General features: G+C 39.5%; 1 protein-coding gene across 1 annotated transcript in view; it reads right to left on the bottom strand.

Annotated features, from left to right (window-relative positions):
- Positions 1–65: 65 nt before the first annotated feature.
- CRACD (capping protein inhibiting regulator of actin dynamics) overlaps positions 66–17,973 on the bottom strand; it is a 104,042-nt gene continuing 86,134 nt past the window's right edge. The window contains 8 exon segments of the mRNA XM_079306119.1: positions 66–2,883; positions 5,665–5,830; positions 6,889–7,079; positions 8,097–9,719; positions 9,722–11,456; positions 12,837–13,019; positions 14,314–14,382; positions 16,798–16,962. Of these exon segments, the coding sequence (XP_079162245.1) occupies positions 2,723–2,883; positions 5,665–5,830; positions 6,889–7,079; positions 8,097–9,719; positions 9,722–11,456; positions 12,837–13,019; positions 14,314–14,382; positions 16,798–16,962 (4,293 nt within the window). The 3' untranslated portion in view covers positions 66–2,722.

Genomic DNA, 17,973 nt, shown 5'->3' with positions numbered 1-17,973 from the left:
TATTTGTAAGGCAAACCTGATCTGCATGATTAGCAAAATGACACACAGACAACATATATCAATGATTAGATAATTTTGACCAGGTTATAGTTTAATAAGAATTAAAATGACAGTATAATAAACAATTGCACTTTAAAACATTTGAAAAATTAAAAAAGTACACAACAAATACCCCACAATTATACATCTTGTCGTTTTTATACATTACTATATGAACATAGAGGTTAATCATATATAACCTTGTCAAAAGAAATGGTATTTTGTGTTTGTATAAGTTACAAAAAATTGAGACAATATACTACATAGTGGTTTATTCGGTTCTTCAAACGTTTTTGCTGTTTTAAACTGGGTAGTAGTGTTTGGGATTTATTTTTACAGATTTCCAATACTTTATCAGAAATGGTTGCAACAAAGCTAAAGCAAAGTAACACTTCACTTCGTTGGTATTTAGTGCAAATCTTTGTTTTAACATGAAATGTCACTGTTGCACATGTACACTTTAGAAATGTTTCCATCAAGTACTGTACATAATACAGTTTCCATTGTTACACTAGATACCTTTATGGTTGGAAAAAACCCTCTGCTTAGAAGCTTTAGCTTAGGACCATCCTTAATGTAAGCTCTATTCTATGTGCTATAAATGGATTGTATTGGAAAATTGCATCATTATGTCATGCACAATAGCACCTAATTTTGCTATGCTTTTCAAAATACCAGTATCTTTACTGGATTTATTTCATCTTCTCTGTATTTCTACCTGGCTCCCCCTCCCAAGACATAATTGTAAAGATGGATTTCAGGCAGTTTAGTTATTATATATCCATACTGCAGGCAAATAAACTTGAAAAAAAATATAAGTTTAACTTTAAGATGCACTAATTCCTGGTGCTAGCAGAGCAAAAGTAATTACAGGGCCAGTTCTTTCTTCAGATATTGAAGACATTGAGTTTTTTCCCAAGCATTTGAGAGCACCATTGTCTCATTTCTGCTTAAAACATACTAATTACCTATATTCATGGTAAAGGTTACTTTAGAGATTCTGGTTTTAAATATGAAACCAAGCAGAACTGATGTCTCAAGACACCCAGGAAAGCCCATCTTGCTGCTGCACACGTACTGGTTCTAACACACCCATTGTGTTTGTGCTACTGTAACCATGACACTGAGCCCCTTGTTTTGTTCTGTGGGAAAGGCAGTACTTGACAATGACTCTTGCTGAAACTCCTTTTTGATTCTGGGAACAGAGTGTATAACAGGTTTCATTCTGTTTTCTGCATAGTTTAAAATGCTGTTTCTCATGCTGCTTACAGCAGTTTGGCTGAAACACTTCCATGAAGCATATGTTGTATCACTGTATAATGATGTGATTTCTTTTCATGAAAATGTCTCCATTTATGATGTTGTAGGCTTAAAAGTTCCTTTGAGCCTTATGGTTGTAAGAAGGAGACTTTCAAATTTTTTTAGTCTTCCTTGTAAAACAAACTCAGTTGATTTATTGAATAGAGTGACCTTCTAAAATGCAGACCTAGAGATTCCTGTGGGATGTTGACCATAGTGATGTTTTTATTACATTTATGGACTTTATCCTTTTTGTGTAAGAGGAAGGAGGTGAACATTTCTGTTTTAGTTACATGAAGTAATAATGTGTTCAATTGCCACACCAGATACCTGAGATGGGGTAAGTAAACCTCTTTTTGAAGTGTTCTGGCTATATTGGTCAAAGTACTGAACAAAGTTATCTGACCTGCCTGAAGTTGCATGTGGAGTCAAATCAGTTATAATGCAGTGTTAGAACTCCTAAAGCTCTCACTGACTTAGCTTTCAGTTCTGAGTTAACTTCAGTTCTGCCAGCCCTACTCCTGTGGGAACTTGCTGAGACAAATTCTACAGGAATTTGCATTCGCGCAGGAACAGTTTAATTCCAGTCAATTGATTTAAAGTTGTAATCCATAATCACTGTCTCTATGCAGCATAAATATGGCCAAGCACAAGCAGTGATACACTTAAATGACTAGAATAAGCAGTGAATCCCTGACTTCTTTTTGAGAACTTAATGATATTTGTTTAAAAAAATTGTGGCTTTTCAAGTAGGATTAATTGTTTTCTTCTTAGACGTGATGGTATATAAATGTAGTGTATTAATCCTATGATGAAAGAAATTACCTCAGCATTTGGATGGTACCATCTACTTATCACTTGCATGTGGAACAGTGTATCCTGAAGCTCTTCTGTAATAAAAAATAATAGCAGGCAGAACTGGCAGTTTATACAGTTTAACATGTTTAAATAAATTATGACTTAAGAGAAGGAAACATGCATCTTTCCTTAATTTCAACAATGAAGTTCTGAAAAAAATTCTGAGATCTCAAACATAGAGATCTAAAATTTCAGAACTGAATACCAACAGAATTTAAGAAGCTTCTGAACCCTTATTCTGTTCTGGCCCTTATTATGTTACCTGCTAAAATTTACATCCAGTATCTGAACACTCAAATTTTTGAGAGAGTCTGGCTGTGAGATTTTGCCATGACCTCCTTTAGCTTTTAGTAGAAGCAATGGAATATATGACTTGAGTAGGCTTTACAGTGAACTAGAGCAAAATGGTAATCAGTTCAGTTTTCAGTCCTTCCAATACATGCATTTTCAGTTTTGTCATGTGTGAAAAGCAGAATAAATAAAAGAAAGCAATTAATAGTCAGCAATAGAGATGTAACTTCACAGTTTACTTTATGATCTGTGGACAGTCACTCCAGGCTTTTGCTTTCCTCTTGGCTAATGCAAGCCAGGCTGGTTCTGTTGACACTGGGTTAGCATCAGGCGTAGAGAATCTCTTGGCCACCTCCTTTGTCACTGGGGTTGATGGAACAGAATCTGAAATTTCCACTTTTTATAGGATAAGGAGAAGTTAAAAAAAAAAAAACAAAACAACATTAGTTGAATCCTGTGCTTTGTTGCAGAATTCTAGAGATTTCACTTTTATGAGAAGATATTCTAACACTAGATATTTATTTCCAACACTTTCAGTTAAATCTTACTGTGTCTGCAAAATAATCAAGTTAGGAGGAGCTGAGTTTCTTTTTTCAGAGGTGATTCCAGGTAGTCTAACTCACAAAAATAGTAACAAAATTTTCAGTCTTCCTCTTTAAATAAACTATTTTAACTACATCTGCACCATAGCAAACAATGGGAAATAAAGCTAGGGTTTTTTTCTCTTTGATAATGCAGTTGCTGCACACATGTAAACCAAATGGATTCAGTAGCATTTAGATTCCCTTTACAGAGAAGAAGGTGGTTGGTCCTATAGCCTCCTGACTCAGTTAACCCTGCCCAAGAAGAAAAAGAAAGAAACCTGATTTCCCCACTAACTGTTTGCCACATTTTCTTCTGAGTAGTATAAGACAAACAGCTGTCTCCACAAGAAAATGTGTTTAATAAATGATTTCTTAGAAACAACTTCACAGAGCAGAATCATGTAAGTATTGTAGAAGTCATATGGGAAAATAAATTCTGAGACAGTGAATGCCCTCAAAGGCAACCTGAATAGCAATGAGTCCCTTCTTAAACAGATGGAGTAACTCTAAAAATCTTAGTTATAAAATAACTCCTCACTCAATCCCCTCCCCCCCAAAATTACATATTTTCTTTTTTGGGAGGCAAGGTTTTTTTTGTTTTTTTTTGTTACGTGTTCAGATTCCCAGTTACTTTTAGTTGTATTTTGAGATTTTCAATGTGTATAAAAGCTTTAATATTGTGTAGAAGCTTTAAAATTGCATGGATGCAAAAAAAATGTTCTATTTTTCTTTTTAGTGCATCTTTAATCATATATTTTTATCTGCGAGTAAATGAACAGTAGCAGCAGCAATTTCTGTATTTATTTTAAATACTATGTTTTTAAATAGAATTATTTTAAATTTAAAAGTCTATTTTAAAAGTCCCACATTCTTATCAGTTCCTGTTGTACAAAGCACAAGTGCAATGTTGAAATACACCTTCAAGTTGTGGGTGTTTTACAATTTCTTCAGTGGAGGACTCAGCAACTTCCATTTTAACATGTCCTGGACTGGTCTTCTGTCTTAAATGCTCTTCTAAGTAATTTGGAAAGCCCAAATCACTTATTTCCCACAAATACTTGTATATATATATATATGCAGTTGCTAAAGGCTACCTGGCTCCAAATATAGTCAGTAATCACAGGGAAATCCAGTCACCACTTTTAAGGGCCAATAGAGTTCTATGCTTTTACTTTAGATATTTCAAAATTGATAATTTCTCTTCAATTTCCTTCTGAACTGTCACTCTAGTGCAGACAGAATGACCTTGGATAATTTGGTTTTGGCCCTTTGATCTAATTTGGCATCATCTGTTGTGATGGAGTTTGATTTCTGCTAGAACTGACCATGTACAGCATAGCAACACCATGATGAGTGTTTGGGGTAGGGCTGCAGTAGAGTTCCTTTAGAGTTTGACAGGAATGCTGTAAAGCATGAAGGTTTTGGGCAATTTATGTAAGATCTTAGAATGGTTTGGGTTGGAAAGGACCTTTAAAGGTCATTTGGCCAACCCAAGATGTTCCAAGTGAAGTTCTCAGGGCCATCTGTGTGGTATGCAGCTGCTGTGTGCAGATCCAGCTGCTGAAGTGACTGAATAGAGGCAGGTGTAGGGGTTTTCAGTTTGGACAGTCTAAGGCAGGAGTAGCACTGGTTTAGCCTTTAGCAAATCAGTTGAGTGACCTCATGGCTTTCAGTAGTTTCATTTCACCATTGTTGGCATAGAGTGGTACTGAATAAATGCAGCTGATGCATGTATTTACCTTCAAAAATGCTATTTACTTTGACAACTTGAAAAAGGTTTCTTCAACACCTATCTACTCCAAGAACTTTTCCCTAGGACTACTGTTAGCTAGGGAAATATAGGAAGGTCTGTATTTCAACAATCACCTCATGCCACCCCAAATATGCCCTTTAAGGAAGTATTAATTTTAATTTGTCTGCCTTTTGAATGTGGGATAGTTTCAGCTTAACTGAAGTGACAGATAAAGCAGTAGGTTCTGGTTCCAACCTACCATCCCAAATATTTGATTAGGAGGGAGAAGTCTTAGATTCAAAGTAACAGACTACCTTCAACTGAATTGATTATTTTCTGCTTTTTTCAAATGAGAATATTCGTTCCCAGTATGGGGGGGGGGGGTGAATATGTCTCCTTGACAAACTGGGAGGTGTGAGAACACAACATTATTCATTTCCTGCACAAATATACTTTGTAGAAGTTAACCCCCAACCTAAAGGCAAAACAGTACTGCAATTGCAAGTTATGGTAAATCAGATCCCTCTAATGTGCATTAGTCATGTTCCAAAAATACTTTTGGATATGGCTTGGGGAGACAGTCTAATTCTGTTAACTTGAACTGGGGCAATTCTAAGGAATTGCAGCAGTGCAGCCTTAATAACTTGGCGAGACTGGTAAAAGCCTGTTAAAATTATGTATTTCCACCATAATGGCCAGCACATGAGGTGGGAATAAGTTGTGTTATTCTATGGAATGCATTTGTAATTCTAGCAGTAGTGTATGAGGGAAAGAAAACCCCCCTCATTCCCTTTCAAAAGCATGCAATACCATTTCTGAAGTGCATTATTCCTAGAGTGAATCTGAATCTCTCAACTCTACCTGTCACAGAAGTTGGAAGGGTGTTCGACTTTTTTAGATGCTCCCTTCTTTCTAGTCTTGACACAGCAGTCTCAATTTTCTTCTCTCCTTCTTGAGTTGTAGATTTCTGCAGTGAGCTCATTTTGCTGCTGCTGCTTTTATTATCTGACTGATTACTTACAGCAGCCTAGAACAGAGAAGGAAAACTGCTAAATGAGAAAGTCTGTCATGTAATGGCTACAAGTCAGAGATGACACACTTGAAGCTGTCATTCATCACCTGTCCTTTTCTTTACCTTCCTTTCTGGCAAAGAATCACAACACTGATACTTCTAAAACCAGCAGTTATTAAAGACTGTAAAAAAAGCCCACCACAAAGTTTAATTTGTCATGTTGTCATTTCAGTTGAAATACTGAAGAGTTTGAACCAGCCCTCCCTCTTAAATACAGCACTGAAACATAGTGTGCATCTGTGGGCAGCTTCACACCCACTGCTGTTTTCTTCCATCAGTTGTCTGTCTCAGGTTATGCATGTATCCATCAGAAATTTGATTCTTCTAACAAACAGCAAAATATATTTAGTTACCCACATATTCTCCCTTTTTCCCATCTGTGATATCTATATACAACATCACTGTTTCTGCAGCATCACTTTGGTACCATAAGTAGAAGTGTTTCCTTACTAATAGAAAACCGTGGAGAGTAAACAGCTATTTAGAGAACAGGAAAGAAGTGATTGAATTCAGTGCCTACTTTAGGCATTTGGATGTATCATGATTGTTCATTTCTTTTGTTCATCTGTATTTTTCCCAAATAGTACATGCTGCAATAAAAATAAATCCAGACTTACTAATATTCACCTGTAATTGCATACTTCAGCTGTTGTTCCCCAAGTATTAAAGGTTAACATCTCACTCTGAAAGAACCTCATTGCACACAATTTTTCTGTTCCATCCCCTGCATAGTGGTTCTGCTTATGATTGTCATTAACTACCACCTGATATCATCAGTTTACACTAAACTATTGCACCGTATTTTCCCCTGAAGGTCTGAGTTTTGCAAGAGGGAACTCCAGACTTTCAGAATACTTTTTACTCGTCATTTTAGCTTTTATGAAGTCTTACCAAACATAAAAAAAAATATTCCTGTTGGGAGACTCCCACATATTCTCACATAACAAAATTATCTAACAGTTATAATTATGGTGTCAGCATTTCTAATAGGCAGGTTTCTAAAGATTGCTTACATTTTCTTTAGCCAGTTTCTCTGCTTGCTTTGCTTCTCTGGCTTGTCTTCTCTCCTCCCTTGTAGCTTGCTGCTCACGAAATCCCTTTTGCTTTTGCAGTGCTAATGTAATCCAAAGTGGTTGTGAAGTTTCCACTTTTTCCAACAATTTTGAGCCGTCTAAAGAGTGTCTGCTCTGAAGGACAGGCTTTTCTGAAAGAAAACATGACAAGAATTGATTGAGTAATGCACATCTCTTGTCTTGAGAAAACCCCTACAACTTCCCTGCCTGGTGAAAATGCTGGAGCTAAGCCCATTGAATGCCATGTCAGTCACAGCCCTTGGCAGACTGCATGACAAATCCTGAAACAGATTTATGCCTCAGGAATAAGACCTAATTCAACACACTCACCCAGCTGTCCAAATTTATCCCTTTTTTTTATGTGTGTGAAAAAAAAAAAAAAAAAAAAAAAAAGAAATAAAAAATCAGCAGTTTCACTGAGATACTGTTTTAGAAGTGTCCTGAATTTGAAAATTCAGGACTGAAAAACATGGGGTTTCCCAATGAAATGCTGAATTCCTGCCTCAGTGTTTTGAGTGTCCTTACTCTGAGAGGGTAATTTTCCCTCTTGTACAAAATACCATTTCTGTACACAGGGGCTTTCAGCTCTCCTCTGAAGAAACATTATGGCTACTCTAATTGTTTTCATCACTGAAGACTGCCTCAAGCACAGATTGCTGTGCCCAGCTGGATTGTTTAAATAAAGAATTTGCCCAGGATAAGGGGACCTAGATCTTAGTAATTTTGAAGCTAGATTAACATTTCTTTAAAAAGAGAAGCAACAGAATGTAGATTTTAAAAATTATACCACCTGCTCTGATAACACCATTATCCATGGACCACAGAGCCCATCACTTGACTCACTAGAGGCAGAGGTAACATCTCTGCAAAGGAAAAACATACACATATACACACACACTTCTGTTACCTCCTTGATATTGACTTTCTTATGTAGGTTGCACTGGTCACACTGAATTTATGGGCTTCTGAATTAAATTGTGGGCATGGGAATCCACACTCATTCACACAACCCTAAGCCCAGTAACAGTCCTCCACAAGTAACAGGCTAGGTAAAAGTTATAGTTAAAACCAAATGTTTTTCTCTGGACCTCAAGTATCTCGTTTTGGAAATGCAGACAATAGCTAAATTTGCTTTGAAAAATACATACCTTTCTTCAATGGTTCAGGCTTTTTGTCATTTTTTTCTCTCCATGGAATACTTAGAGATGGGAAAAATGACTTCTTTTCTTTGATTTCTTCCTCTTCATTTTTGCAGTCATTGGATGGTATGGGTTGGGCTGCATTTGCTCTGTCTTCTTTTCTCCAGCCACCATCTAATTCAGCTTTCAGCATCCTTTGCCCCAGCATTTCAGACAGATTTGATCTGTTCATTTTAGAGAGAGGAGATGGTGGTGGGGTCTGGCTGGTGGGCTTTGGAGCTAAAGCAGGTTTCTGTGGGACCACTGACTTGCCTGCTGGTTTCTCATGAGCAGGTTGAGCACTCTGGCTGGTGGCTGGTGAGACCACTGATGTGCCCACACATGGTGAAAACTCCACCATAGTAACTGAAGAGTCTTTTAAATTACCAGGGGTGTTTGCTCTCCTTGTGCCAGGAGAAGTACTTTCTTGTGGAGTGAAAACAGAGGACTCTTTCTCACCTTCTGTTGAGGTGAGTGGGTCAGGCACACCATCAAAACTGTCTCCTGCACTGTATCTTTTCTTTTTCTTTTGCTCTGCCTGTTGATCATAATGAAAACGTAAAGAGTAGTTTGTCCTTCGTAACTTTATCCCAAAAGGCGAAACATTTTCTTCTCCGTTTGGTGGTGTTTTATCTGCTTTTTTTGTGCTGTTATTCTGCTGACTTTCAAGAACATTGGGAAGTTCTGGCTGGGGTAATTCCTTCCCCATAGAATGTGGAACAAGAAATGATGGAAGATCTTTAGCAAATTTACAGCCTTCAGTGTTGTCCCTATGGGTTTCCATTTTCTCCTTGGGCTTTTCAGCTAAGTTATCCTTAACAGTGGAAACCACATCCTCCTTTGAATCAGCAGATGAGCCAGTGGTTCTCCCCACAGCCACTGTTTCATTGCCTTTTGCCACATTCACATTCTCAGCATCTGAACTGTTTTTTGAGACATCTGAAAATTTCTGCCATGCTGGTGTTATGGAGAACTTTGCATTTGCAGAGAGGGTTTTCCTCAAATTGCCATGGGGAGCGCCACGTCCTCGGGGTGTCCAGTCATCGCTGTGTCTGCAGACAGTTACCCGGTCTCTCTCATTGTATTTGTTGTTTTCTGCATTCTTTAGGATTCTGGAGCGGATGGAGGCCCACTCAGCCAGTACAGCCTGGTTGTTCAATGCCTCTTGAGCATGTTTCATTTTGCTGCTGCTGGGTTTGGGATCCTGTTTTTTTCTCTCAGCCTTTTCTGGAGAGGGAATATCCACATTTTTCCTCTCTTCTGTCAAGCCGAGTAATGATTTGCAAGCCGTGTCCTTGATCTGGTTCAAGTTCACTGCTGTGCCACACAGCTGTGCTCCAGTAACCAAAATAGCTGTGTGGGGTACACACACAGATGATGGGAGGGAATGAGAGCCCTTACTGGTAGTGTGCACCCTGCAGTCTTTGACAGATGGAGAAGAGAGTCCTGCTCCTTTGATGGGCATAACAGGACTCAGATTTACTTTCTGAAATATGATCTGTTTATCTCCAGAAGACACTTGAAATGTGAAGGGTCTGGATGCTGTTTGTCTTTCATCTACCTCTTGCCATCGAAGTTCTTCCCCTATGCGTTTTGCTCCTGAGCCTCAACTTCTCTCTTCAGTTTCTGGGCTAGCATTTCTTCTGCTGTTTTAGTCCCTTTTTCTGGCTGTTTGACTTTTTGGGAACTTGCTCCTTCTTGGAGCTTTTCCTCTGCTGGATGCCTATCAGCCCTCCACAACTGATCTTTTTCCTCTGGCTGTTCCAAGGATTTTTCTTGTTTTGGCTGAGGATTTTGTCCTTCTGTGTCTACCTTCTGCTCTTTCAGCTTGTTCCATTCATGTCCATTTTGTTCCTTTTGCTGCTTCAGTTCATCTTGTAGAATATAGTCTGAACTTTCCATGTGCATTTGTTTTGTGAGTTTGTGTTTCCTCTGCTCTTCCCGTTTCTTTTTCTTATCCATCATTTGCTGGGGTTGTTCCTTCTCTGTCTCTTCATTCTCTTTCAAACCCTGTCGTCGTTCCTCCTGTTTCTTCTCTTGTTTGAGACTGTCAGGCTCTTTCTCCTTCTTCAGTTTTATTTCAGCTTCTTCAAGCTCTTTCTCTTCTAGTTGTTGTCGTTGCATTTCCTCCTTATTTTGTTTCTTGAGTTCTTTTTGTTCCTCCAGCCTGTTTCTTTCTTCTTTCTTTTGACTGTCTTTTTCAGTCCTATGTTGCCTTAATTCTTCCGGTGCTACCCTCTTCTGCTCCTCCAGCTCTTGGCTCTGTTTCTCCTCCAGATCCTTGTGCTTCTCCTCTTCCAATTCCTGGTGTCTCTGCTCTTCCTGTTGCTGGTGCTTCTGCTCCTCCAGCACTCGTCTCTGTTGCTCTTCCTGTTCCTGGTGCTTCTCTTCCTCCTGCTTTAGTCTCTGCTGTTCCTCCCATTGCTGGTGCCGCTGCACCTCCAGCTCTCGTCTCTGTTGCTCCTCCTGATCCTTGAGCTTTTGCACTTCCAGATCTTGTCTCAATTGCTCCTCCTGTTCCTTGAGCTTCTGCTTCTCTAACTCTTGTCTCTGTTGTTCCTCCTGTTCCTTGAGCTTTTGCGCTTCCAGCTCTCGTCTCTGTTGTTCCTCGTGTTCCTTGAGCTTTTGCGCTTCCAGCTCTCGTCTCCGCTGTTCCTCCTGTTCCTTGAGCTTCTGCTTCTCTAACTCTTGTCTCTGTTGTTCCTCCTGTTCCTTGAGCTTTTGCACTTCCAGCTCTCGTCTCCGCTGTTCCTCCTGTTCCTTGAGCTTCTGCTTCTCTAGCTCTTGTCTCTGTTGTTCCTCCTGTTCCTTGAGCTTTCGGGCTTCCAGCTCTCGTCTCTGTTGTTCCTCCGCTTCCCAGTGCCTCTTCTCCTCCAGGTCTTGTCTTTGTTGATCCTCCAACTCCTTCTGCATCTGTTCCTCCAGCTCTTGCCTTTTTTCATCTTTCATCAGTCTTCTTTCCTGTTTATGGCATGTTTGCTCTTCTATTTCCAAAGATGTCTCTCCCTCAAGGAGGTATTGCCTCATCTCTTCTTCACAGTGTCTTTTTTCCTGTTCTTTCCTCATCTCCTCAAGTTCTTGGCACCTTTTTTCTTCCATTTCTCTTTGTTCTTCCATTTCTACAATCTGTCTTATCCTTTCAGCTTCAAGGATACCCCAGTGATCTTCAATTCTTTTTTCCTCTGCCAGCTGAAGCTGCTTCTGCTCCTCTCTGTCCTGGATTAGCTTGTCTGCTGTGAAGCGTGCATTATAGCCTGGGTATATGTCCTCAAACAGCTGAGTGTCTAGGTCCTCTGGCTCAAATTCTGTTATTGTTAAACTTTGTGATCCCTAAAATTGGAAACAAGCTTGGAGTTACTGAACATTGCCTGTTGGCTTTACAGTGAACAAAGAGTTGCAAATACAAAAAAATAAATTGTAAACATGATTTAGTTGAGCCAACACATCCCCCCCAAATTTATGGATTACATCATTATAGATCCCATGCCTCTCACCTATTTGGATGATAGCCTTTAAAAGAAAGAAAACATCCCAAGAGTGATAGGAGTATAATGCCAAATACTGAATCACCATTTGGTTACAGAGACCTGCCATTTCAAATTTGTAGAAGCCCAAGGAACAGAGGATAAGTTTTGTATGCCCATTCTTCTTCTACTACTTAAAACTCCATCCTTTAAGCCTGAAATAATTAATGCCTGCTTAGGGGCATTGTTTTGCCAGTTCTTTCATGGCAAATCTGGTACTTGCAGAGACAGAGCTGTTGCCTGCAGACAAAAAAGCTCTGCAATGAACAGGAAAGAACACTCCTCAGGGAAACACAATTTGCTTTCTTTTCACAAATCCTGAGCCAGGATATCTTCCTCATTAGCTGTGCTGAGAATCCAGTGCTATTGTAGGGACCGTGGGAACACGTATGGACAGCACAGCCAGAGCTTCCCAGGAATACTGCTCTGTTCTGTACCTGGAGAGTGCTTCCTTTTAGGAAAACAGCTCAGCTAATGTTCTGTCTAGCTATCATTTGTCAAGCCATCATTTGGCTCCAGTTAACCATTGTATAAACAAGAGGTTTAAATTTTATTTCTTCATTGCAAGAGTGATAAATCCAAGTACAGTGGTGCAGAAGAAAGCGCAGTGGCCTCTCCTGGGCCCTGTGTAGTTGAGTAGTCTTGTCCCATTTACCAGAACTAATAAGATGTCAGGATAAAAACCAAGAGAGATGTGCAATAAGTGTACAAAGCTACAACTTTGTATTTCTCTCTATAGCTGTTGCAAGAGCTACATCACTTAAGTCTTATTCCTTCTTATCAGGCAAAGATATTAACCCTGTCAGAACCCATGCCCAATTAAGAGAATCTGATTTTTTTCCCAACCAAATTTTGCACCATCTGATTGCCTATATCAGAGCAGCATTAACAGCAGCACATATCTTCAGGCCATTATGACCTAAAGTTTTTACTAGAAAAACTAGAATCAGAAAGCTCTCCCAATGTAAAATCCTAGTGGAAGTATTTCAGGTTTAAGTAGTATTTGTCTCAACAGGCAATATTAAAACTTCTTTGCATCTTCTCTCCAGCTAGGGTTTCAGATAAATAACAATGTCAGATCTTAAGTCCTCTGTCTATAGATCCTGGTACACTCATTTATGGTTATTTTGTATCCAGTTTCAAAAGTAATCACCCTCCTCTCACTGTTAGGCCAGTCATTTAATACCTTTGTCAATCTCTTGTGCTGTCTTGACATCCTCTGCTTTTTTGGCTTCACTGACAGTTTGTGCTTAGCTGCACTGTTGTCTAGACGAGCAAGAGCCTGAGGAACTGAATCCAAATTGATTGTTTCAATTGTGCCAGAACAGGAAAACTGTCTTTTTGGCCGAGCTGATTTAGCTGGAGTGACCTGTTTGTATCACAAACACAAGAAACTATTATTAAGCTATTTGTTCCAATAAATAAATAAATAAATAAATAAATAAATAAATTACACACACATCTTTGCAGGTTTGAATTCAAAGGAATCATTAGCAGAAAAGATTTGAAGCCCTGGCTTTCCATTATACAAATCACACACTTTTACATGAAAGTTGCAGCTCTAATATTTTCCCATTTTCAGTATTACATATTTTTATAGTTTTCTCATAAAAATTTCTTAGACTATTCTATTGAATTTTTTTCACAGTTCAGCTCCACTCTGAACTTGTTGGGAATGGAAAAGGCACAAGCAGGGTTTTAAGCAACATCAAACACTGGGACATTTTAAAGTTTGCTTACTGTGAAATAAGATCTACATTTTTAAATAATTTAGATTATATACTTTAGGCAGAAGGCAAATCAGACTGACTTATCTAAGCATCATAATAGAACAGCTACAGAGCTGTATCTCTGCATGGGAGGTGACTGCAGCATTGGATCTCAGACTGGCATGGTGCCTGTGGAAAAGCTTCCCCCCAGAGTCATGTGGAGCTGTCCAAAACAGCACCACACAGCAAAAAACTAAAGTAAGACAACACTGGCTTTGATGGCTGCTTTATTTCTTTATTCTTCATGCCCTTCAAATACTTGGGTTCAGAAAGTGCAAATATAAGCAAAGTGATTCAGTGAGACTTCTTTTGTGAATAAATAGTGGAACTGTATGTCTGGGCATGTAAGAATGAGCCTGTCATCTGTCTCTTCCATAAGTCATCAAGCTATCATCCCAAGACTTGCATTTGGCATAACACAAATGGAAAAAGAAGACAGAGGGGGAAAAAATAAAAAAAGAAAACATCTTCTGTAAGGAAAGAAATCACATACATTGTTTTCAAGACAGCTCTGTAATCTTCTGAGGTTAAACATATGCTAATCAGGGAACCAATTACTTAAAAGCTGAGGGAACATTTTGCATATGCTTATTGAATTACATGCAGGCATAACAAAGTAGTAGAAGTACTTATGAAAATTATGACTCTGTGATTAATACATCAAATAAAGGAATGCTGTAAGACTGGCAGAGACTGGCTTCTGCTGTTTCCTGCAATCAGCTCTTGAGATTTCTCAATCTCAGTTATTGCTGATTTACTAGCTCCAAAACTGCACAGCATTCACAAAATATTGGATGATCAATCAAATAGTGTATGAAAACAAAAACTGCTAGGCTTCTAATACCTGAAATTTGAATATACCTCAGTGCAAACCAAGTGTAGAAGTTTTATTACCTTTTCTTCCATTTCATGTCCCGGTCCAAGAAAATTCATTTTTCTCAAGAAATCTGGAGTGTCAGTGGTCTAGAAAAGATTACCATAGACAAGTATTAAAATGTAAAGGATCTAGTAAATATGATTCAAAGGAGTTGTGAAATCATGTATATTACAGTAGGATTTTTCCCTCTTTCCTGTCACTTCAGGACTGATGGATAGGCAATTCTTGTTCCTACATGCTCTGAGCTTGTCTTCACTGCTCCTTGAAGCACTGCTGTCTATGAAGCAGTACAAAAGGCAAAACACTCAGTCTTCCTTAACAAGATAATGAGGTTCCAAAACAAAAGAGCACAGCATTGTAGGATTTTGATCAGGTCTTAATGATTTTATTTTTTCCTTACTTACACATAAGGAAAAAAAAGATACTAACTTGTTCAGGCATTCCCTCTGCTGCAAGGAGTTTCAACTCCACATTCTTGATTACTGTTTTTACAGAGCTAACAGTGCCCCCAGAGCAATGGGGACTCTTTAGGTACTGTCCCTCTCCAAGCCATCACGGTGAGGAATTTTCAAGGCACAGGGTTTGAAGCAGCATTCATCACACCCAGAAACATTGGCTTTAATCATTCTATCACAGTATTACTTCATAACCTAATGTGTGGTTGGGATCCCATTACACCACATGATTGTTAAAATCAGGGCTAAAAGCTCAACTTCACAACTACAGGTTAAATTAAACCCAGAGCTCTTGCCACCAATCCGAGTTAGTCAGGAAAACCAGAAGGCACAAAGCATCACAGGAAACCTGTTTGAAGTAGAGCAGATCTTATGGTCCTGGCCACCAATTCTTTACATCCCCCAAGACCTATGTAGACAGGCATGCCAAGGAGTTACAAGGCCAGCAGATGAGACAAGAGCAGAAACCAGGGAAGCTGCCATACACCAGAAATCTCTGAAAACACAGGTAATTATCAGTGTGCAGAAACAAAAGGAAAGTACCGAGTGCTCTGGCTGACACTATCCATGCAAAATTGGTTTGTTTGTGTCTACAACTGCCTCTGAGTAGGGATGATTACTCCTTCAGTGTTTAGAATTATGCAAAGGGAGAATGCAGTATTTTAAAGAGTAGGTGGCAAGAACTGAATTTTTCCCTGTGTGTTACACAAAAATACTCTAGCAGGTTTTTTAGTGTTTGAACTACTGTATGCTTTGAGCTGGAAGTCACCAGGTGACACTAAGGTCTCCTGCAGGACCCAAGAAGTAGGCTGTCTGCAGAGAATCTGTGTTTATCTCAAGCACAGACTCACCTATCATCAGGGTGGAGACAGTGCATGGCCAACACCTGTCCACAGTCCCACTGCACACTTTGTGCTCTGAGGTACATGGGATGCTCTTGAGTCACCTTAATTTATTGTACCAGAAGGAGTACTTGTTAGACAAAAAAAAATAGACCTTAATCTGGTTTAATTTTTATCTTTCCAAGGGAGAGGTGTGCAGGTCCTACCTGCTCCCTGGCAGATTGAACCACAGCCATGAAAGAAGGGGTCACAGAGAAACTGTGTTGTCCCTTCAAGACTGATGGAGAATTTGGGCCAGCTCAGCCATAAATCTCCCTTCTTGTGTGTTTGGCAGAGCACAGGCATGCACTGCACAGGGCCCTTGCTGCCTCTGCACTTCACACAGCCAGCACTAGTGTTAGTGAACACCAGCAGAGGCTCATGCCCTGGTGTCCCAGCATCCTAAGGGCTGTGTGTAGAGACTGGCATGCTGGATGCCTTCCCCAAGGTTTCCCTGGCACAAAGTCAGCCTCCTCCAGGCATGGAAGACTGTCACTCTCCTCCTTTCTGCCATTACAGCAACACAGTGAGCCAGTCTTGCCTTAGAGGATTTCCAGAGATCTTTCCTCACTCATCATGTTTCTTCACTGTCTGAACAAGATCCTTCTGGACACCTAAATGCCCACAGCAATAAAGTATCCACGAATAATTTGAATAATTATTTGAATTATACTGGAAATTTTATTTTAGGGAACAATTCAAAATGCTTCTCTCCCTTCTTCACCTTTGGTTCCTGCCCATGAGAAATATGCATACTTACTCTAAAACCTAGGGTTTTACAGATTTAGGCTTCACACACCTCTCATTCTGGAATTTTACTTTTTGGTATTTGATGCTGTGAACAACTTTGCTTGCTGGGAAGTCCATATTTTAAATTTTTTTCTGTATTAGAAAAATGTCCTGTGTTCTAGCAGCACTGGAAGTAATGTCGGCACTGCTGGAAGCTCAGAGCAAACACTCAAACCAGTAACTGTGTGTGACCTGGCTCAGGATGCCAAGAGCATGCTTCCCACCAGGCCAAGCAGCACAAGCTGAGAGATCCTCCCCCATAAAACAGCCCACTGAGCTCTGCTACGCCTGGCTGGAAACATCTGCTGCACCTCAGTGAGCTCTGCTGCTGTAGCACTGCTCTAGTGCCATGGATATGTCAATGTAAAGTGCTTACTTTATTGCTGCAGTCTGAGATCACAGTGTCCTGCTGGGTCTCAGTCTCCATGGGGCTGCTGAGCAATGCATCATCCTCTGTGCTGGAGTTTGCTTCCCCCATGGTCCTCACAGAAACTGTCATTTGTGGAGGCTGCCCAAATTTGATATTTTTGGCCAACTGTTGCTAAAAGACAAGAAAAATAAAACAAACAAAACAAGTCTTTATATTACAAGCAAAATAAGCCAAGTCCAGCAAGTGCCTCTTCTCTGCCTGAAAGCTGATCAGAAATATTCTGAACAACTTCTGACTCTGGACAAAAAAAAAAAAAAAAACAAAAAAACAAACAGAAAAACCCAACCAGAAGCTCACATTGTTGCGACATGGTGGGCACCCCCTCTTCTTTCTGCCCATAAGGTGACTAAAGTAAGGAATTTACTACATGACATCTAATTTTGGATGATCAAGATCTTGACAGCATTGCCAACTTTTGAAAATTTACTGTGAGTTTTGAAACGCTCGATCTCTTTTTAAAATCTATATTCTAAGTTAAGACTTTGTTTATAAAAGCTAACTATGAAGCCTTATTGCTGTGAGCAATGAGAAGAGTGTACACTGAGAAACTAAACCTGCCCCAAAAGGCAACCTTTTACTTTTCCAGCCCCCAAACCCTGCATCTTGTGCATATCTATTTCTAAAGGGTATCCTTACTGTAATGTTTAATCATAAGTTTTAAATGTTAAGGCTTTGGCACTACCCTGCCTTAGAGAGGCAAATTCTCAAAGCAGGGGAAACCCAGCTCTTTTAAATGCTTGATCTCATAGGAAGAATAGACAAACTCATGTCTACCCATGCTCACGAGCACTGCCACTCACTGCTGTTGCACAAAGAAGTTTAGGCAGGGGACATGCAAGAGATTAATGGATAAAAGAGCTTTCCCACCACTTATTTTCCATGTTGAAGCAATCTTCTCTCAGGGGTTACAAGGAAGTATTCTCTAATTACATCAAGCATAAGATGAATAAAATAAGAAGCATATACTATGTGTCCTGTAGCAGGGTGAGTTACAGAAATTGCAGCCCTGGCTACTGCAGAGACATGTGCCATACAGACTTTGAATGTGAACTTTTTGCAAAAGAGAGAAGACATTCTCTAGAAGGAGAACATGGAGCAAGGAACATTTATGAATATATTATT

The sequence above is a fragment of the Erithacus rubecula genome, assembly GCF_903797595.1.
Source record: "Erithacus rubecula genome assembly, chromosome: 5".
NCBI lineage: Eukaryota > Metazoa > Chordata > Aves > Passeriformes > Muscicapidae > Erithacus > Erithacus rubecula.
This window is presented reverse-complemented; position numbering and strand designations above follow the sequence as displayed.